This window comes from Oncorhynchus mykiss, chromosome 6 (genome assembly GCF_057628025.1).
Source record: "Oncorhynchus mykiss isolate SJ-2025 chromosome 6, ASM5762802v1, whole genome shotgun sequence".
Classification (NCBI taxonomy): domain Eukaryota; kingdom Metazoa; phylum Chordata; class Actinopteri; order Salmoniformes; family Salmonidae; genus Oncorhynchus; species Oncorhynchus mykiss.
This window is the reverse complement of record NC_143027.1, coordinates 16769462-16792500: the sequence shown is the minus strand read 5'-3', so window position 1 is coordinate 16792500 and position 23039 is coordinate 16769462. Positions and strand designations below refer to the sequence as shown.

Genomic DNA, 23039 nt, shown 5'->3' with positions numbered 1-23039 from the left:
CTATGTCTGGCCTGATATGGTTCTCAATCAGAGGCAGGTGTTAGTCATTGTCTCTGATTGGGAACCATATTTAGGTGGCCTGTTTTGTGTTGGGTTTTGTGGGTGGTTGTCTTCTGTCTTTGTGTCTATGCACCAGATAGGACTGTTTTGGTTTTTCACATGTTGTTGTTTTGTATTTTGTAGTGCTCTCGTTTATTGTCTTTATTAAACATGTTGAACACTAACCACGCTGCGCTTTGGTCCGATCCTTCGTCCACAGAAGAAGGCCGTTACACTGTCGCGCAGTGAGAGCACACTCCTCAAACAGTGTTTGATGTGTGGAGTGAAATAAGTGTTTTAATATTTACTTCTCAGCTGTTCATATTAAGCACAGCTCAGCTATAAAACCGAAGCAGCCTACCAGGCATCTTTGAAAAACAGACTGGCTGGAAAGCGTGTGGCCTCCATTCCCTTTTTTCCCTGCCCCTGTCCTTGCCCATTTGATAATGGGCCATTCTAAACTAATTATTACATATTAGTTAAGACAAGATTACATTGAGAATAGTATGATGGGTGACAATATGATCACTTGATGAGAGAACAGCTGTGCAGCCTGAGGCAAGGAACAGAGTACAAGCTTTTTCTGCTTCTTTCTCAAATCATAAAAAGCCTATAGTCGCATCATGTAGTCCATATGGTATATGTTTTGATTTCTAAGACATTCTAAGGTTTGTATCATTCACAACTAGAGTTGCCAAATAACTCTGAATCACTTTTACACTCAACACAGCCATTTCATATGCACACTCGCTCCGAAATGGGAAAAATATCCTTTATATTTTAAGTTCAATTATATTGTTCTTTCTATAAAATCATATAATATAAAATAATGGCATGGGACTTACAGTGCATTCAGAAAGTATTCAGACCCCTTCCTTTTTTCCACATGTTGTTACATTACAACATTATTTTAAAATTGATTTAAAAAAATGTAATCACTCTACACACAACTCCCCATAATAACAAAGTGAAAACAGTTTTTTTGACAATTTTGCAAATGTATTAACAATAAAAAACAGACATACTTTATTTACATAAGTATTCTGACCTTTTGCTATGAGACTCGAAATCGAGCTCAGGTGCATCCTGTTTCCATTAATCATCCTTGAGATGTTTCTACAACTTGATTGGAGTCCACCTGTGGTAAATTCAATTCATTGGACATGATTTGGAAAGGCACACACCTGTCTATATAAGGTCCCACAGCTGACAGTGCATGTCAGAGCAAAAACCAAAGCCATGAGGTCGAAGGAATTGTTTGTAGCGCTCCGAGACAGGATTGTGTCGAGGCACAGACCTGGGGAAGGGTGCCAAAAAATGTCTGCAGCATTGAAGGTCCCCAAGAACACAATGGCCTCCATCATTCTTAAATGGAAGAAGTTTGGAACCACCTATATTCTTCCTTGAGCTGGCCGCAAGGCCAAACTGAACAATCGGGGCAGAAGGGCCTTGGTCAGGGAGGTGATGAAGAACCCGATGGTCACTCTGACAGAGCTCCAGTTCCTCTGTGGAGATGGGGTAACCTTCCTGCAGCATTCCACCAGGCCTTTATGGTACAGTTGCCAGACAGAAGTCACTCCTCCTTAAGGCAAATGACAGCATGCTTGGAGTTTGCCAAAAAGCACCTAAAATACTCTCAGACCATGAGAAACAAGATTCTCTGGTCTGATGAAACCAAGATTCAAATCTTTGGCCTGATTGCCAAGCATCACATCTGGAGGAAAACTGGCACCATCCCTACGGTGAAGCATGGTGGTGGCAGCATCATGCTGTGCGGATGTTTTCAGTGGCAGGGAATGGGAGTCTAGTCAGGATCAAGGGAAAGATGAATGGAGCAAAGTACAGAGAGATCCTTAATGAAAACCTGCTCCAGAGCTCAGGAACTCAGATTGGGGCCTATAAAAACCTGTTTTTGTTTTTTTCATTATGGGGTATTCTGTGTAGATTGATGAGGGGAAAAAAACAAGTGAATCCATTTTAGAGTAAGGCTGTAACGTAACAACATTTGGAAAAAGTCAAGCTATCTGAATACTTTCCGAATGAACTGTATAAGCATATCTTGTCAGCTAAACGAACAAGCCTATGGCATGGCGCATAGCCAGATAACATACAGTAGGATAACTCATATTCTGTTATTTTGGTATACATTTTCAACATATAATGTTTCTTTAGACCTGCCTAAAATAAATAATGGATGGTGTATATTCAATTGATTTATTATACTTTTTAAAATGTAGATGTTGCAAAGGTGTGCTTAGATGTTGCAAATCAGTGGCTGTAATGCAGCTTGTATGTGTGGAGGCCTGGAGATACTAAACGTGTTTATATTAATTAACGGTTATTGTGAGACCGGCAATAATAATCGTCTAACAAAATGTCATGAATCGCTACAGCCCTATGTCCATCTTTGTAGGACAGAACCATTATGTTTGTTGTTATTGATAATAGTTAAATAATCTATGCAGGGGTTGAAGATGAAGTATCAAAGAATAGAAGAGCAGAGACAGTTTTGTGGGTAAATGGATAGAGTGCAAACAGTGAAATAATGTACAAGCGCTGTCTTAGTCCGAGCCAATTTTTGAACAGATACTTTGTCATTAGTTTCAGCAGTTAAATCTCAACCTGCTACTCCTAAATGTTCGTCAATTGAAACTAAATATGAAGAACAAATCATTTAAATGCAGGTATTGAAATAGAACTCAGGACTGTGCTAAAGCCAACACAGTGCTGCTGCAGTATCAACCTTAATTAAATAAACGTGTTATTTTTCTAATACTAGAGAATCAATGAATCTGATGAAAAAACTGTTTTAATTGATAAGATTGGGAATCAATGTTCCCTGAATCCCAAGCAGCAGCCCTTTAAAGACTACCTCACTAATTAAACACGAGTGGAAGCAGTATTCTCCTCCTGATTTATGATAATCCGAATGTTTGTTTATGTCGGGCCGTAATAACGACCTGCTTTATTAGCCGTGGCCACAGAGGCATCTTGCAACTTCATTATTCCTGCCCTTTCCTGCAGCTCCAGAAGGTCAACAGTCTGTCTGGCTGGGCCCAACCATGAGTGAGGGGCTGAGGAGGGGAACCTGGGACTAACTGAGTAGAGGGATCCAATTAACATCCAAAAGAGCCCCCTGCGATAGAGCTGAATCGAGGAGAATTACACACACACACTGCCTGGATGCTGCTACTCATGATCTACAGCTGAAAAGATCTCTCGTATTGGTTGTAAGATGTCTGAATCAGATTTTCCAGATATCTGGATGTTTCAAAACTGTACTGTTTATCTTCCCAGAGAGGGGTGAATTGACCAATAGAAAGATCAATAGGACCAATATGAAGATCAGTAGGACCAATAGGAAGATCAGTAGGACCAATAGGAAGATCAGTACCCCTCCTGTCTCAGCCTCCAGTATTTATGCTGCAGTAGTTTATGTGTCGAGGGGGCTAGGGTCAGTTTGTTATATCTGGAGTACTTCTCCTATCCTATCTGGTGTCCTGTGTGAATTTAAGTATGCTCTCTCTAATTCTCTCTTTCTCGCTTTCTTTCTTTCTCTCTCTCGGAGGACCTGAGCCCTAGGACCATGCCTCAGGACTACCTGACATGATGACTCCTTGCTGTCCCCAGTCCACCTGGCCGTGCTGCTCCTCCAGTTTCAACTGCTCTGCCTGTGATTATTATTATTTGACCATGCTGGTCATTTATGAACATTTGAACATCTTGGCCATGTTCTGTTATAATCTCCACCAGGCACAGCCAGAAGAGGAATGGCCAGCCCACATAGCCTGGTTCCTCACTAGGTTTCTTCCTAGGTTTGGCCTGTCTAGTGAGTTTTTTCTAGCCACCGTGCTTCTACACCTGCATTGCTTGCTGTTTGGGGTTTTAGGCTGAGTTTCTGTACAGCACTTTGAGATATCAGCTGATGTACGAAGGGCTATATAAATACATTTGATTTGATCAGTAGGACCAATATGAAGATCAATAGGAAGATCAGTAGGACCAATATGAAGATAAGTGGGACCAATAGGAAGATCAGTAGGACCAATAGGAAGATCAGTAGGACCAATAGGAAGATCAGTAGGACCAATGTGAAGCTCAGTAGGACCAATATGAAGATCAATAGGAAGATCAGTAGGAGCAATATGAAGATCAGTAGGATCAATATGAAGATCAGTAGGACCAATATGAAGATCAGTAGGACCAATATGAAGATCAATAGGAAGATCAGTAGGATCAATATGAAGATCAGTAGGATCAATATGTAGATCAGTAGGACCAATATGAAGATCAGTAGGACCAATATGAAGATCAATATGAAGATCAGTAGGTTCAATATGAAGATCAGTAGGACCAATATGAAGATCAGTAGGACAAATATGAAGATCAATATGAAGATCAGTAGGATCAATATGAAGATCAGTAGGACCAATAGGAATATCAGTTGGACCAATAGGAAGATCAGTAGAACCAATAGAAATATCAGTAGGACCAATAGGAAGATCAATAGGACCAATATGAAGATCAGTAGGACCTATATGAAGATCAATAGGACCAATATGAAGATCAGTAGGTTCAATAGGAAAATCAGTAGGACCAATATGAAGATGAGTAGGACCAATAGGAAGATCAGTAGGATCAATAGGAAGATCAGTAGGACCAATAGAAAGATCAGTATAACCAATATAAATTACAAGTTTTAAAGAAGTTTAAACAAACTGGAATTTATAGGGTTTATAGGGGATTTATAAAGTCTACTAAACCGACAGGTATGAGCCATAATAAATGGCTACAGTACAGTAGGGTATTGCATTACCTGCAGTGCCTGAGTAGTCAGCAATAGTCAGCGGGTAGCCATCCTCATCCGGGTCAACAGAGAACAGTCCCACTCCAAAGGCTCCGTACTGGGCGAAAGCTGTGCTGTTCTCAAAGTCCTCCAGGTCAATTCGCAGCTCGTAGTTGGCTTGGATGGTCAAGGCATGCATCCTCTTCAAACCTGAGACGAAACAGAGGAGAGGCCCGTCATGAACAGCTGTGATTCAAGATGGAGAAATAGGAATGGCACAGTGGATCACTTTCTATCACTGAACGATAACAGTATCCAAGGCACAGTAACTAACTTTTCAGGTGTTTCAGACCCAGTGGGGTGCACCTCTCTCTCTCTGCAAGTATATGGGTGCTTGGCAAGGAACTACTGTGCTCTCCCTCATATGAATTCTCTTTGTAGGCCGTAGACTGGTCTATGTGCTATACCACCAGGACAGAAAAACAATAGGCCAGGAGATTTTGCCGGTGCTAAGCCAATCATGCTGCGTCTCTACAGCTGTTGTCGACAGTTGTGGAACACCTCGTATGGTTCCTACAAGTGAACCCTCACTGGGCACAGACGTCAATTCAACGTCTATTCCATGTTGGTTCCACGTCATTTAATTGGGTCTCCACTGCAGTGGGCCTTTGAGGAGAATTGAGGAGAAAGTCACAATTAACATTTATCACATTATTACCCATAATGCTCTGTATGCACATTGTATGTGCTGTGCTATGGTGCGGTGGTCTCAAATACCAGAAAGAGTTAATGTTCTCATATAGAAATCTTGGAACGCATCGCTAGCACGCTGATTGACCAATTCACTACATGGCTGCTGGAGGAGCGTCTAAATCGATTTTAGATTAAGTTTAACTCCAAAAGGTTCAGCACTCGAGAATGACCTTAATATTACAGTGGAAAGCCACACCAAGTAGCCTAATCTCTCTCCCCCTAATCCGTCCTCTGCCCAGTGCAGACACATTGTTCAAACAGCTGGATCCATTGGATAGGCTTCTCCCAGCAGCAGAGCATATCGCTAGAGTTCATCATCAGGCATAAACAGTGTTGTTTAATGGGTTCATTCCACAGCCAATAGATGGGCTATTTACACTGGAAGGTTATCATCAGTCTCCACAATGGCACCCACAGCTGCAACGGTGTGCCCACTCGTGCACCTGTATCGATAGAATATAAAGGGGTTTCCCTCACATGGGGCACCATTCCTTTTTGTAAGGGTGTGTTAGGATCATATAAGAAATTCAACAATTGTTAATTATGAGATACTATTATGATCACAGATCAGATGGAACTCTGCGTGCACTTAGGTATGTTCGCAAAACAAGCTATAAGATGGCATCGTGGCATCATCCATAATATGAAATCATATGTACTAGTTTTGCCCCTGAAGAAATAAGGACTACAGAATTTGAGATTAAAGACACCCACAGATAACTCAGTAACTAAGGTAAATAAACCACCACAGCCTTCAGTGTCTCAGGGTAAACTTGTGTGGTTGTCAGTGTTGTCGACACAAACCCCCTTTGATAAGCATGCCTTTTCGGGCATTGATCGCTGCTACTGCCTGATAATCCCTCTGCAAGGAGCGGTCTACAGAGATTGTCTGACATTCTCCCCAACCTGCAGATCACAGGAAACAGAGGGCAGGAGAATAACACTGAAGGCAAACAGCTTCATATTCTGGAATACGTTGTCTTAATATCGGGAAGCTACAATGTGTTTTGTGTGCCCTTCAACTTGTTCTGTATTGACTGTTTATTTCATCAGACACACACAAGGTTGGAATACTTATTGAATGAGCGAAGGGCTAACATAAGAGGGTGTTGTGGACTTGTGAAACTGTGGAGCTCAAGGACATCTTAGACGATGTGCATGATGCACAAATGCACTAAGTGACGTGGCACTGTCTGCATGCGTCTCCATAACAGTTCACGACCATCTAGACTAGAGCAACGTGTACCAATCAGATAGATCTGATAGTTATTTCATCATTTGGGGAAAAGTTTGAGACATTAATTGGTACACGCAGAGCCTCAGGCCATAGAGACTTCCAGTATGTCGAAACAGATAGATATGTACACTGAAAAAGCACAAATAAAAAAATGAATTTACTTGCCAGTTTGCATGTTCTCTTTTGAATTATTGATGAGATGAACAACTCTCCATGCTGTTTTCCAATTTGAACCTCTTTTTGTCTGACCTTCACTCATTCATCCCAGTTGAGCCGTCTGGCACATACCGGTAGGTCTGTCCTTATCAACGCAAAATGGTCAATCTATCAATTCTCATGCCTGAAAATGTGAGTTTTTCAGTGTGGTCTTAACCCTACATCCCTGTGCTCACATTATGTATCTTTTTACCCCAGCTCCTTTTGGCTTTTAGACTGACAGTTTACATATCTCAAGCCAAATCATTTAACATTTTCCAGCATCAAAGCTTTGGAATTTTTTGGGAAATTAAGCACACTACTTATATTTAAACTGCACTTTCCTGTGAATTTCCATAATTGTGCTTAGGTTTTAATTAGACCCCTTGAGAATCTCTCATCCAATAAAATAGCGCTCATTGCAGTGGAGACGTTTAACAGCATATTCATTATCTCAAATTAAATCTTAACACTCAGGTGTTGAAGTAATACTCCAGAACCTTTGTATAATTCCAGCCAATAGTTTTGAAAGTGGTGGTGCAGTGCCAAAACGGATCCCTCTTTTTGGTGTACTACATTATCGAATTGTGTACTATGTCGTCCATTTCGTATTATGTTATGTCCTGGGTTATATTATTACACTTTATGTTACGAATCCGATTCGCACAATATGTTACGAATTTGTTGCGCTTAAGAACCCGGACTGCATCTTTAATCAGTAATTGGTAATGCCTTAAATCGTTTTTGTTAATGACTTTGACACATACAGTTGAAGTCGGAAGTTTACATACACCATAGCCAAATACATTTAAACTCAGTTTCACAATTCCTGACATTTAATCCTAGTAACAATTCCCTGTTTTAGGTCAGTTAGGATCATCCATTTATTTTAAGAATGTGAAATGTCAGAATAATAGTAGAGAGAATGACTTATTTCAGCTTTTATTTATTTCATCACATTCCCAGTGGGGTCAGAAGTTTACAAACACTCAATTAGTATTTGGTAGCATTGCCTTTAAATTGTTTGACTTGGGTCAAACTTTTCGGGATGTCTTCCACAAGCTTCCCATAATAAGTTGGGTGAATTTTGACCCATTCCTCCTGACAGAGCTGGTGTAACTGAGTCAGGTTTGTAGGCCTCTTGCTCGCACAAGCTTTTTCAGTTCTGCCCACAAATTTTCTATAGGATTGAGGTCAGGGCTTTGTGATGGCCACTCTAGTACCTTGACTTTGTTGTCCTTAAGCCATTTTGCCACAACTTTGGAAGTATGCTTGGGGTCATTGTCCATTTGGAAGACCCATTTGCGACCAAGCTTTAACTTCCTGACTGCTGTCTTGTTGCTTCAAAATATCCACAGAATTTCCTCCCTCATGATGCCATCTATTTTCTGAAGTGCACAAGTCTATCCTGCAGCAAATCACTCCCACAACATGATGCTGCCACCCCCGTGCTTCACGGTTGGGATGGTGTTCTTCGGCTTGCGACTCCCCCTTTTTCCTCCAAACATAACGATGGTCATTATGGCCAAACATTATGGCCTATTTTTGTTTCATCAGACCAGAGGACATTTCTCCAAAAAGTATGATGTTTGTCCCCATGTGCAGTTGCAAACCGTAGTCTGGCTTTTTTACGGCGGTTTTGGAGCAGTGGCTTCTTCCTTGCTGAGCGGCCTTTCAGGTTATGTCGATATAGGATTCATTTTACTGTGGATATAGATACTTTTTGTACCTGTTTCCTCCAGCATCTTCACAAGGTCCTTTGCTGTTGTTCTTGGATTGATTTGCACTTTTCGCACCAAAGTACGTTCATCTCTAGGAGACAGAAAGCGTCTCCTTCCTGAGTGGTATGACGGCTGCGTGGTCCCATGGTGTTAATACTTGCGTACTATTGTTTGTACAGATGAACGTGGAATCTTCAGGCGTTTGGAAATTGCTCCCAAGGATGAACCAGACTTGTGGAGGTCTACAATTTTTTTTGCTGAGGGCTTGGATGATTTCTTTTGATTTTTCCATGATGTCAAGCAGAGGCACTGAGTTTGAAGGTAGGCCTTGAAATACATCCACAGGTACACCTCCAATCGACTCAAATGATGTCAAGTAGCCTATCAGAAGCTTCTAAAGCCAAGACATCATTTTCTGGATTTTTAAAAAGCTGTTTAAAGGCACAGTTAACTTAGTGTATGTAAACTTCTGACCCACTGGAATTGTGATACAGTGAATTATAAGTGACATAATCTGTCTGTAAACAATTGTTGGAAAAAATGACTTGTGTCATGCACAAAGTAGATGTCCTAACCAACTTGCCAAAACTATAGTTTGTTAACAAGAAATTTGTGGAGTGGTTGAAAAACAAGTTTTAATGACTCCAACCTAAGTGTATGCAAACTTCCGACTTCAACTGTAAAAGATTATTCTTTGCACCCGTAAGATGCTGATGGGAATTATCACTTTAGTGACAAATACGCCAAGTAAAGTTGATGAGGTAGTTGTATACATTTCAAAGTAAGTTTAAATTGTGTGGCTTACATGTAACTATGAAGAAACTGTAAAATTGGTCTAATAAAAAATTATATTTGCGTAACTATTTAAGGTGAGTAATTATTGTATGTATAGGAGATTGGCCACATTTGATGCATTTATTAACCAGCTCTTTTTTTTATTGTGCCAGGAGGAAACATGAATCTCGCCACCTGGTTATGATCATGACTACACTACCTTTCCCTTAGGAAGCAACATTCCTGGCCACCAATTATTAAGAATACACTCTTCCATCTGTGCAACAGCAGGATTTTACTTTTCAGTAGTGCTTGTTCTTGGTAACACATCTAGCGCGGGTGTTCTCCCTCCCCTGTCAGATAAAGGCATAGAGAGAGGTGAGAGGTAGAGGAGGCTGACTTCATAGAGTACATCACACAGCCGTCTGCGCCGACCCTGAGAGTTGCAGGTCTAGGTTAGGGGTTCTTTGAACACCTGTCAGAAAGGGTGACATGGAGCCTCTTAGTTCTGCTCTAAATTAATCATCCCACCATGACACCTGGGGCCCTCCCTACGTCCCCCTACTTTAAATATCTCGTTTTGCCTGTGGCTTCGGCACCGTAGACAGGCACACCACTGCATCGGTATTGATTTCACTCATTTCCAGCACGTCTGCATTGAGGAGGCTCAGGTCTCTGTGCAGAGTTGATTTGGCAAAGCCGTTCTCCGCCTTTAGCGCAGTTCTATGCAAATAAGGGTGAAGATTTAATTAGGCTTGATGCAGCTTTTGTTTTGTCTTTGACATTCTTCTCCATGAGAAGCGTCCTCCTGGATTCAGCAATTCTGAGGGGAACACTCCCGGGGGAGACCGCCCAATATCCAGCTAACCTCTGTCATTGTTTAACCTACAGGCTTATGAAATAGCAATTATTCAATTAAAAATAAAATGCCGTTCTTTGCGAAAGCTGAGCTAATGAAGCTTGTACAATTACGATGGGGAGAGACTATAAGGCTGTGTCTAGACTTGACAGTTAATGCAAGTTTTTGTATTCTGATCATGGAGTTCCGATTTTGAATTCTGAACACATCATGCGTCTATACTTACATTTAAATGTGTCCAGATTAATTTTCACTGCGCTATATTCAAATGCAAGTGCGCATTCTACAAATGGTGGAATAGGCTAAATATGACAACAACACAACCACAACTTGATGGCAGTAGCTAACTACTGTAGCTAACAGCCAGCTAGCTGGCATGCAAAGCGAAACGGACTGCAAACGGGTTAGCATAATCCTAGCCAAACAAAACATTGTTGAGTTTTGTGGGCGGAGTACTGACCACGTCTCCCACTGTATGCGCTTTTGGTAGCCTGATTACGTCCAGACTGAGGATAAATCTACACACAATGAGTCCCTGACCACCTCCTCACAATGCGACTTTTATGTGTCTAGACCTGTCTTTTCAATGCGATCTTCGTATTCTGATAGCAGAAGTCGCATGTAAGTGTCAAGTGTGGACACAGCCTAAGAGACAGTATAATTAATTCAAAGATGATAAATTCTCCATCAGTATATTTACATGTCTCTAGATTAACACGATTGGATGCTCAAATCTGTTCGCTCTAACACACAGCTATAGGCTCTTCTGTACAATCAGAACGTCTATTATAGCGATGAAATCCTGGGGCCTTATTTATCAATATTGAGTAGAAACCATTCAAAAATAATACTTACGAACGGAATGTTCAGAAGCATAGAAAAAGTGTGATTTATCAAACTCCTTCAAGTGTCATACACACACAGTTTGTTTTGCTGATGTTTGCATCCAAAACATTGGCTCATCGAGGGCTGTGAGATGCCAATCGGCATGTTGCATGCATTCACAATCATTATTGAATTATTACTCTCACAATTTCAGACATTTTCAACATATACACTGAATATACCAAACATTAGGAACAGCTTCCTAATATTGAGTTGCACCCCTCTCCCCTTTTGCCCCCAGAATGACATGGACTTTATGAGGTGTCAAAAGCGTTCCACAGGGATGCTGGCCCATGTTGACTCCAGTGCTTCCCACAGTTGGGTCAAGTTGGCTGGATGTCCTTTGGTTAGCATGAAAATCATGAAAATCCCAGCAGCTTTGCAGTTCTTGACACAAACTTCTACTGCAGTGTACTAAATCAGGGTCACACAGAGTGTCTCTTGGTATTCTTAAACAAATCTACTTTGAAACAAAAGTATACACCTCACAAACATGGTTATGGTCTTTAAAAAATAAGACACCTTTACCATGTCAGATATACAGTTGAAATGTATTACATTTTGAGTTTGCATCCCAATAATACACTTTATATAAATAACAGAAGGCTGGTGGTGGGGTTATGGTATGGGCAGGCATAAACTATAGACAATGAACACAATTGCATTTTACTGACGGCTATTTGAATACACAGAAATATCGTGATGAGGCCCTGAGGCCCATTGTGAGGCCCATTTTTTTTAAAGGTATCTGTGACCAACAGTATTTTGTTGTATCTGTATTCTCAGGGCCTAATGAATTTATTTAAATTGACTGATTTCTTCATATGAACTGTAACTCAGTAAAATCGTTGAAATTGTTGAATTTTGCGTTTACATTTTTGTTCGGTGTAACAAGTGACATCAATAAGGGATCATAGCTTTCACCTGGATTCACTTGGTCAGTCTATGTCATGGAAGAGCAAATGTTCTTCATGTTTTGTATTTTCCCCATTCTACGTTGACAAGCAGTTCCCTTATTCCACCACTTGGCACTGTGTATACGCATGGTCATGACCGTGTGTAAATTTACACACACTCTCAAGCAAACACTCATACAGTGGTGGAAAAAGTACCCAACTGTCATACTTGAGTAAAAGTAAAGATACCTTAATAGAAAATGATTCAAGTAAAAGTTAAAGTCACCCAGTAAATTATACTTGAGTAAAAGTCTAAAAGTAATTGGTTTAAAATATACTTAAGTATCAAAAGTAAAATTGTGCGTCGCCCCATGGACCTCCAGGTCGCGGCCGGGTGCGACAGAGCCTGGGCTCGAACCCAGGGTCTCTGGTGGCACAGCTAGCACTGCGATGCAGTGCCTTAGACCACTGTGCCACCCGGGAGGCCCGGATGGCACCATTTTCTTGTTTTTTTTATTTATTTACGGAAGGCCACGGACACACTCCAACATTCAGACATCATTTACAAAAGAAGCATGTGTGTAAAAGTGAGTCCACCAGATCAGAGGCAGTAGGGATGACAAGGGATGTTCGGTTGATAAGTGCGTGAATTTGACTATTTTCCTGTCCTGCTAAGCATTCAAAATGTAACGAGTACTTTTGGGTGTCAAGGAAAATGTATGGAGTAAAAAGTACACATTTCTTAAGGAATGTAGTGAAGTAAAAGTAGTCAAAAATATAAATAGTAAAGTACAGATATCCCCCAAAAATACTTTAGTACTTTAAAGTATATTTACTTAAGTACTTTACACCACTGCGCTCGTATTGATAAATCTCACACTTTGCATGGAAATGATCCCACGCATGGTTTACCCACATATCTATGCCTACGCGTGAATGACAAATGACTCCCCTGAACTTCTGTACTGGCTATATGATACTGTCGCGTCAAGAGAAATTCAGGAATACAATCAAGCTAAATTCACCCTCAGGAGCATCAACATCTTATCTTCCAGGGCATTGACTTGATTTTGCCTCCTCTAACACATTTGAAGGTAAGACCCAGGTGCAGACAATGTCGAAGTAACAAAAGTGTATTCATTTGAACACGGGCAGGCAAAGGTACTGGATGGCATGCAGGCACAGGGTTAGGGCAGGCAGAAAGGACAAACCCGGGAAAACTAGAAAATAGACAAGGCAGGAGCAAGGGGAAACCCGCTGGTGGGTTTGAGGAACAAAACAAACTCGCACAGACAGACAGAAAACACAGGTATAAGTACCCAGGGAAAAATGGGGAAGATGGGCAACACCTGGAGGGGGGTGAAGACAAGCACAAGGACATGTGAAACAGATCAGGGCGTGACATCCTCGGCTAGTCAGGCATCATCTCTCTCTCATCATTAGCCATTACACCTCTCAGATGAAACTAAAAGGAAAAATTACTGTTGGCGAGTTCTCAACCGCATCAACAAGCTCACACAGACGGAGTAAAAAAAAATCTACCTTTGAAAGTACAAAATGCATTTAATTCAAAACAATCCAAACAATGAATATTCAAGTTGAGATACAGAGGAAACATCATATGGTAAGTGACCAAGATTAGTCAAGGGAAAATAGTTAGGGTATCTGCTTGTAGCTCTGTTCATCTCATTTCCCCGACTTGGAATTCACCTCAGTTGAACACAAGTTGGCTGCAAATTGCAGAGGCATGGATTGGATTGATAAAAAGGCTTAATGGTATGATAGCATATCCATTTTATGCAAAATGGGTTGGCCAAAATAACACTGGTGTTTCTAATTTATTTCAGTCCATTTCTGGACAGTGGAACAAGCAGAGAGTTTCTCGCAGAGTTAGATAAGTAGTTAGTCTAAGACAACCACAAAAGCGATTAACGAAACACATTATTAACTTCTTGGTGACAGGGGGCAGTATTTTCACGTCGGGATGAAAATGCATGCCCAAATTAAACTGCCTGCTACTCATCCCCAGAAGATAAGATATGCATATTATTGTATTAGATTTGGATAGAAAACACTCTGAAGTTTCTAAAACTGTTTGAATCATGTCTGTGAGTATAACAGAACTTATTTAGCGGGCGAAACCCCGAGGACAAACCATTCAGATTTTTTGGGGGGAGATCACTCTCTTTTCAATGGTTTTTCATTGGGTATCCAGATTTCTAAGGGACCTTCTTACAATTCATATCGCTTCCACTGGATGTCAACAGTCTTTAGAAATTGGTTGAGGTTATTCCTTTGTGTAATGAAGAAGTATGGCCATCTTGAACGAGGGTCACTTGAAGTGTACTGTTAGATAAAGGTGTGTGACCAGAAAGTTAGCTACAGTTTGTTTTCTTCCTGTATTAAACACAGATCATCCCGTCTTCAATTTTAGCGATTATTTACGTTAAAAAATACCTAAAGCTGTATTACAAAAGTAGTTTGAAATGTTTTGGCAAAGTCTACAAGTAACTTTTGAGATATTTTGTAGTCACGTTGTGCAAGATGGAACCGGTGTTTTTCTGGATCAAACGCGCCAAAATAAATTTTGGATATATATCGACGGAATTAATCGAACAAAAGGACCATTTGTGATGTTTATGGGACATATTGGCGTGCCAACAAAAAAAGCTTGTCAAAGGTAAGGCATGAATTATATTATTATTTTTGCGTTTTGTGTCACACCTGCAGTGTTGAAACATGGTTTCTCTCTTTTGTTTACGGAGGTGCTATCCTCAGATAATAGCATCGTTTGCTTTCGCCGAAAAGCCTTTTTGAAATCTGACATGTTGGCTGGATTCACAACAAGTGTAGCTTTAATTTGCTATCTTGCATGTGTGATTTAATGAAAGTATGATTTTTATAGTAATTTATTTGAATTTGGCGCTCTGCATTTTCCCCGGCTTTTGGCCAGGTGGGATGCGTCCCACATATCCCATAGAGTTTAACAATGCTGAGCCAAATAATGTTTTATTTAACATGGCGGGAGAATGGTCCACACGACTCTGTGATTATGTTGGCAAACGACACAACAGGGAATAGCTGATGTCATGGTGGCTCATCTCTATAAAATTCAGTACAATTCGTGGACTTATTCCATCCAACGTAGGAGACACTGGGAGTGGGAACTTGTACATTGTGGGGAAAAAGGCTGATTGGAACCGTATTAGAGACCATTCATCAATTCACAGGCCTTCACTCTATGGTGTTATTTGACAAGTAGTCAGAGATGAAGGAGTGCTACAGGAGAGGGATTTAGAGAGACCTATAATTAGAATAATCTAGAGACGAAGATCAAAACTAGTTGTGTGATCAGGAATCACACTAGTATTTTGCTGACAGATATACCATTATGAGAATGTCTCAGACCATTTACACTATCTTTTGACATGGAGCTCAATACAATTAATTTTATTTTATTTGATCTATTCCATCTTTATTTAACCAGGTCGGCCAGTTGAGAACAAGTTCTCATTTCCAACTGCGACCTGGCCAAGATAAAGCAAAGCAGTGCGACAAAAACAACAACACAGAGTTACACATAAACAAACATACAGTCAATAACACAATAGAAAAAGCAATGTACAGTGTGTGCAAATGTAGATGAGTAAGGCAATAAATAGGCCATAGAGGTGAAATAATTACAATTTAGCATTAACACTGGAGTGATAGATGTGCAGATGATGATGTGCAAGTAGTGATACTGGGGTACAAAAGAGCAAGAGGATAAATAGCAATATGGAAATGAGGTAATTGGGTGTGCTATTTACAGATTGGATGTGTACAGGTACAGTAAGCTGCTCTGACAGCTGATGCTTAAAGTTAAAGCTTCAGTGATTTTTGCAATTCGTTCCAGTCATTGGCAGCAGAGAACTGGAAGGAACGGCTGCCAAAGGAAGTGTTGGCTTTGGGGATGACCAGTGAAATATATCTGCTGGAGCGCGTGCTACGGGTGGATGTTGCTATGGTGACCAGTGAGCTGAGATAAGGCGGGGCTTTGCCTAGCAAAGACTTATAGATGACCTGGAGCCAGTGGGTTTGGCGATGAATATGTAGTGAGGGCCAGCCAACGAGAGCATACAGGTCATAGTGGTGGGTTGTATATGGGGCTTTGGTGACGAAACGGATGGTACTGTGATAGACTACATCCAATTTGCTGAGTAGAAGTCAAGGATCGCTGCCCTGCCGAAGTCAAGGATCGGTAGGATAGTCTGTTTTACGAGGGTACGTTTGGCAGCATGATTGAAGGAGACTTTGTTGCGAAATAGGAAGCTGATTCTAGATTTAATTTTGGATTGGAGATGCTTAATGTGGGTCTGGAAGGAGAGTTTACAGTCTAACCAGACACCTAGGTATTTGTAGGTACATACAGTGGGGCAAAAAAGTATTTAGTCAGCCAACAATTGTGCAAGTTCTCCCACTTAAAAAGATGAAAGAGGCCTGTAATTTTCATCATAGGTACACTTCAACTATGACAGACAAAATGAGAAAAAGAATCCAGAAAATCACATTGTAGGATTTTTTATGAATTTATTTGCAAATTATGGTGGAAAATTAGTATTTGGTCACCTACAAACAAGCAAGACTTCTGGCTCTCACAGACCTGTATCTTCTTCTTTAAGAGGCTCCTCTGTCCTCCACTTGTTACCTGTATTAATGGCACCTGTTTGAACTTGTTATCAGTATAAAAGACACCTGTCTACAACCTCAAACAGTCACACTCCAAACTCCACTATGGCCAAGACCAAAGAGCTGTCAAAGGACACCAGAAACAAAATTGTAGACCTGCACCAGGCTGGGAAGACTGAATCTGCAATAGGTAAGCAGCTTGGTTTGAAGAAATCAACTGTGGGAGCAATTATTAGGAAATGGAAGACATACAAGACCACTGATAATCTCCCTCGATCTGGGGCTCCACGCAAGATCTCACCCCGTGGGGTCAAAATGATCACAAGAACAGTGAGCAAAAATCCCAGAACCACACAGGGGGACCTAGTGAATGACCTGCAGAGAGCTGGGACCAAAGTAACAAAGTCTACCATCAGTAACACACTACGCTGCCAGGGACTCAAATCCTGCAGTGCCAGACGTGTCCCCCTGCTTAAGCCAGTACATGTCCAGGCCCATCTGAAGTTTGCTAGAGAGCATTTGGATGATCCAGAAGAAGATTGGGAGAATGTAATATGGTCAGATGAAACCAAAATATAACTTTTTGGTAAAAACTCAACTCGTTGTGTTTGGAGGACAAAGAATGCTGAGTTGCATCCAAAGAACACCATATCTACTATGAAGCATGGGGGTGGAAACATCATGCTTTGGGGCTGTTTTTCTGCAAAGGGACCAGGACGACTGCTCCGTGTAAAGGAAAGAATGAATGGGGCCATGTATCGTGAGATTTTGAGTGAAAACCTCCTTCCATCAGCAAGGGCATTGAAAATGAAACGTGGCTGGGTCTTTCAGCATGACGATGATCCCAAACCGGAGTGGCTTCGTAAGAAGCATTTCAAGGTCCTGGAGTGGCCTAGCCAGTCTCCAGATCTCAACCCCATAGAAAATATTTGGAGGGAGTTGAAAGTCCGTGTTGCCCAGCAACAGCCCCAAAACATCACTGCTCTAGAGGAGATCTGCATGGAGGAATGGGCCAAAATACCAGCAACAGTGTGTGAAAACCTTGTGAAGACTTACAGAAAACGTTTGACCTCTTGTCATTGCCAACAAAGGGTATATAACAAAGTATTGAGATAAACTTTTGTTATTAACAAAATACTTATTTTCCACCATAATTTGCACATAAATTCATAAAAAGTCCTACAATGTGATTTTCTGGATTTCTTTTCTTCTGATTTTGTCTGTCATAGTTGAAGTGTACCTATGATGAAAATTACAGACCTCTCATCTTTTTAAGTGGGAGAACTTGCACAATTGGTGGCTGACTAAATACTTTTTTGCCCCACTGTACATTATGGTCAAGATAATTTAACAATTACAACAATATATTCACTGTTGGTGACCCCTGCTCATAGCTTATATGCTATTGTGAGATGGAATACAATGTTTTACATTCTCTTTATCTTTCTCCTTCTCCGCCATCCAGAGTTGTTTATAGCGATTTACTTTATGACTATATAAGATTAGGGACTCAGGGAGGGTCTGCAATATAGGGCATACACATATCAGACTAAAAACAGAACTGTAGCTTACATTATTCAATATATTGAGGATAACTTTGCAGCGGCTGTGAACGCCTTATCATTTACTTGCAAGAGCTGTATGTACTTTGAAGGGACTAAATATCAATTTACAACGGACACATCAAGAGAAAAACTTCACCAGTGAATACCTGGCTGAATCTGGTTCCTGACCAATGGATACAGCTCATCTGTCAGATCCAAAGGGAGCGCCGGTTTAGGCATTTGCCATGTCTGCACAAACAACGCTATAAAAACACAGGACATCAAACGTGATTGATCCAGCCCATCTCATCACTTTAAGTAAACAATAGTAATCCAACTACACACATACTGCATAACACTCCGAGGCACTCACACACAGAATAAAACAGACATACTGTGACCATTAGTTTGTCAGCAGTATTTCAATTATTTCAATTAATCAACTAATAATCAATCAACTACTAATCAATTAATCAACTGAATGGAAAGACTGTAACGGAAGGGCTGTTGTGTCAAATCAAATCAAATCAAAATGTCAAAATGTTTGTCATATTCTTCGTAAAGATTAGGTGCAGACTAACAGTGAAATGTTTACTTACGGGTCCTTTTTCAACAATGCAGAGTTAAAGATAAAAAATAATAATACAATAAAATAAAATAGTGACAAAAGGAATAAATACACAGTGAATAAACAATTACAATACAGAGTAAAAATAACATGGCTATATACAGGAAATGCCAGTACCGAGTCGATGTGCAGGGGTACAAAGTAATTGAGGTAGCTATGTACATATAGGTAGGGGTAAAGTGACTAGGCAACAGGATAGATAATGAGCAGTAGCAGCATATGTGATGAGTGTGAAAGTGTGTGTGTGTGTGAGTCACAGGAGGTTGGTGGCTCCTTAATTGGGGAGAACAGGCTCGTGGTAATGACTGGAGCGGAATCAGTGGAATGTTATCAAATACATGAAACACATGGTTTCCAGGTGTTTCATTCCATTCCATTAGCTTCGTTCCGGCCATTATTATGAGCCGTTCTCCCCTCAGCAGCCTCCACTGGTGTGAGTGTGTGTGTGTAGTCAGTATACATGTGTGCGCATGTTATAGTTATGTGTGTGTGGGCGTATCTAGTGTAAGTATGTGTGAGTGTGTGGGTAGAGTCCAGTGTGCGTGCATAGAGTCAGTGCAGTGTGTGTGTGTGTGTTTTGAGGGGTCAATGTGTTTAAACCCAGAGAGAGTAGGAAGAGTGGAGCTGTGAGAGAGATAATGCCTGCAGCTCGCTGAGCAATAGCACTCCATAATGACCACTGTGAGGCCTGGAGCGGGACAAGGCTACAGTATACACACTAACATAACAAATATTTCCACTAGTTTGGTAAATCTTCAACTGCAATTTAATTTTACAATACAATGTTCAATGAATATGTTGATAGTATTGTCAATATACTGTAGATGTGTTTCTCATCTATTTGTGTTTTTATTTATTATGGATCCCCATTAGTTCCTGCCAAGACAGCAGCTGCTCCTGGGGTTCAGCAAAATGAAGGCAGTTATACAATTTTAAAAATGTTACGATACCTTCACAACAGATTTCACAACACATTAAGTGAGTGCGTTCAGTTATTGTGTGTGTGTATGCATGTGTCTGTGCCTGTGTTTGTGTGTCATCACAGTCTCCGCTGTTCCATAAGGTGTATTTTTATCTGTTTTTAAAATCTAATTTTACTGCTTGCATGAGTTACTTGATGTGGAATAGAGTTCCATGTAATCATGAGAGAGGAGAGGTTGACTTCATGCCACCAGAGAACTCTTCACAGTCCCCTTCACAGCCCCCAAGTCAAGAACAGACTATGGGGGGCGTGCCTCCCATAGTCTGTTCTTGACTTGGGGAATGTGAAGAGACCTTTGGTGGCATGTCTTGTGGGATATCTGAGCTGTTTTTTGCCAGTAGTTCAAAAGACAGCTCGGTGCATTCAACATGTCAATACCTATCAAAAATACAAGTAGTGATGAAGTCAATCTCTCCTCCACTTTGAGCCAGGAGAGATTGACATGCATATTTTTAATGTTAGCTCCCCATGTACATTTAAGGACCAGCCGTGCTGCCCTATTCTGAGTCAATTGCAATTTTCCTGAGTCCCTCTTTGATCACAAGACTGAACAGTAGTCCAGGTGTGACAAAACTAAGGCCTGTAGGACCTGCCATGTTGATAATACTGTTAAGAAGGCAGAGACGCGCTTTATTATGGACAGAATTCTCCCCATCTTAGCTACTGTTGTATCAATCTGACAGTTTACAATCCAGGGTTACTCCAAGCAGTTTAGTCACCTCAACTTGCTCAATTTCCACATTATTCATTACAAGATTTAGTTGAGGTTTGGGGTTCAGTGAATGACTGGTCCCAAATACAATGCTTTTAGTTTTTGAAATATTTAGGAGTACCTTATTCCTTGCCAACCATTTTGAAACAAACTGCAGCTCTTTGTTAAGTGTTGAAGTCATTTCAGTCACTGTAGTAGCTGATGTGTATAGTGTTGAGTCATCCGCATACATAGACACACTGGCTTTACTCATGAAGATTGAAAAAAAGTAAGGGGCCTAGACAGCTGCCCTGGGGAATTCCTGATTCTTCCTGGATAATGTTGGAGAGGCTTTCATTAAAAAACACTCTCTGTGCAAAGAACTATAGATCATGCATCAAATAATGTCCCAAAGCTAATTCCTCCATTAACCCCACAGTCGATTGATGCACCAGTGCGTCACATGTTGATGTAATTTTGAATATTGAATAGCTCCCTGTGTGTTTCTGCTAGTACTTGCCATTTCTTGTAGTGGCTGCAGCTCAATCCCCTCTTTCCGCCAATATAAAGTTTGTGAAAGCGGTCTTTTTCTACACATGAGAAGATGCAGACAAGAAAATTGTTTCGCTCTAAAACATCCACAAGCTTTACGGCTCTCAACTGAACTTGCTGGCGCAGACGTCCTAATTGTGAAGAGGTCTTCTCACAAAACCAACTATTCAGACCGAAACATTTGAGCTACAAACTACTATGTCACCAATATCGAAAGGGGAGACTCACAAACACAAGTGTCGGTTGTTTTGTACTACAAATCACACAGTCATCTGAAGGTAACCCAATACCGGGCTGTAAAAATGGTGCAACTGTCACCATCATTGCGGACATCTGTGCTTCATGGGACTCACCTGGACTCTATTATCTTATTGACTGCCTCCCCTATATCTGTCACTTCCTCAGTTTCTTCCCCGTGTCTGCATTAATGTCGTTTTGTTCCCCTTGTCCAGACACTGTCCTTGTTTTGTTTCATGTCCGTTATTTATTAAATATTCACTCTCTGTGCTTGCTTCTCGTCTCCCAGCGTCTGTCTGGTAAAAAGTGTCACGAATAATGTGACCAAACATGGGTCATTCTTTATATATATACAGTATCTCTTAGACATAGGACAGACACTTCAAAACCTTAGTCCTTATGATTTATTTTTGACTGTTTTGCCACAATTGTTATTCAATGTGTTTCTATGGGCTGTAGCACTAAAGAACAAATTCAATATTTTATCAAATCATTTTGTTATAAATTATTTTTTAGACCTACAGGGCTCCTAAAATTCCAAATCAAATGGTTAAATGATAAATTGTATGACTACCTTAAAACAATTCCATATGTTCACTTAGGAGATATTCCGATCTAAGGGCTTAGACCTACATGAATGGCAGAACGCTTAGCTGTGAAATAGAGTCTATTTATACTATATGTGTTTTCATATTTGACACATATTTGAAATGTGCATATTTAAGATGACAACAAATCATCTAGGCAATTTAAAAAACCTAGCTACAGTACAACAGCTAGCTTAAACAAAGAAAAATCACTACCACAATAGCAGTTAGTCCTGAGAGAAAGGAATTATGTAAGTAATGATCAACAGCAGAAAGTCTTGTTATCACATTTCCCATCAGAGTTCAGTGGTTTATAATGGGCCCATTAGTAAAAAAAAGTGGGCTGCATAGTGTGGTATGAGAAGAGCTATTCTGCAAAGACTCCATATCCTACTCTCTGCGCAGTTGTTCAAATTCTAATGGGAAGAGATGCAAGGTGACTGAATCATGCACCAAGGCTTATGAAATTGCTTATCTAAGCTTATTGAAATCAATTGAACTCTAATATGAAAACAAAGAGTACAAGTGAGCGAGAAAGAAAGAAACCAGGGAGTTTGTAGAAGGATTAAGAAGTTTCAGAGACAGCATTCCATTAGGTGAAACAGGGGCAATGGCCTGACAAAACAACCTGTCATGGCCACATCCCACTAGCCTGTTTTCCCTAGCCTGGGTCATGTTCAATACGGCACGCAACGGAAAACATTTTAAAACGTTTTGCAACAGAAAACGAAAATGAGTGTGTCTTACTGAACGTAAGTCCCTCCCTTTTTTGTTAGTTCCTCAGGCTATCAAAGCTTTCTTTTCACATTGTCCTTTCCAGCAACTGTGGTGGCTGTGCAGCCAGTTCCAGCAACTAGTGTGGCTACCTGGCCAGCACAGCACAGCACAGCTCGGCACAGCACAGCACAGCTCAGCACAGCACAGCACAGCTCGGCACAGCACAGCACAGCTCGGCTAGGCTTAGCTCAGTAGTGTGAAAAAGTTATTTGAATTCCAGTCCAAAAC

At 40.7% G+C, this 23039-nt stretch overlaps 1 protein-coding gene across 3 annotated transcripts in view; it reads right to left on the bottom strand.

Moving 5' to 3' along the window:
- The window catches only part of fibcd1a (fibrinogen C domain containing 1a), a 108648-nt gene that overhangs the window by 7507 nt on the left and 78102 nt on the right, over nt 1-23039 (bottom strand). For all 3 annotated transcript variants that reach the window (XM_036979470.2, XM_090237064.1, XM_090237065.1), the window contains one exon: nt 4856-5035. In XM_036979470.2, the coding sequence (XP_036835365.1) occupies nt 4856-5035 (180 nt within the window). The remainder of the gene's footprint in view (nt 1-4855; nt 5036-23039) is intronic.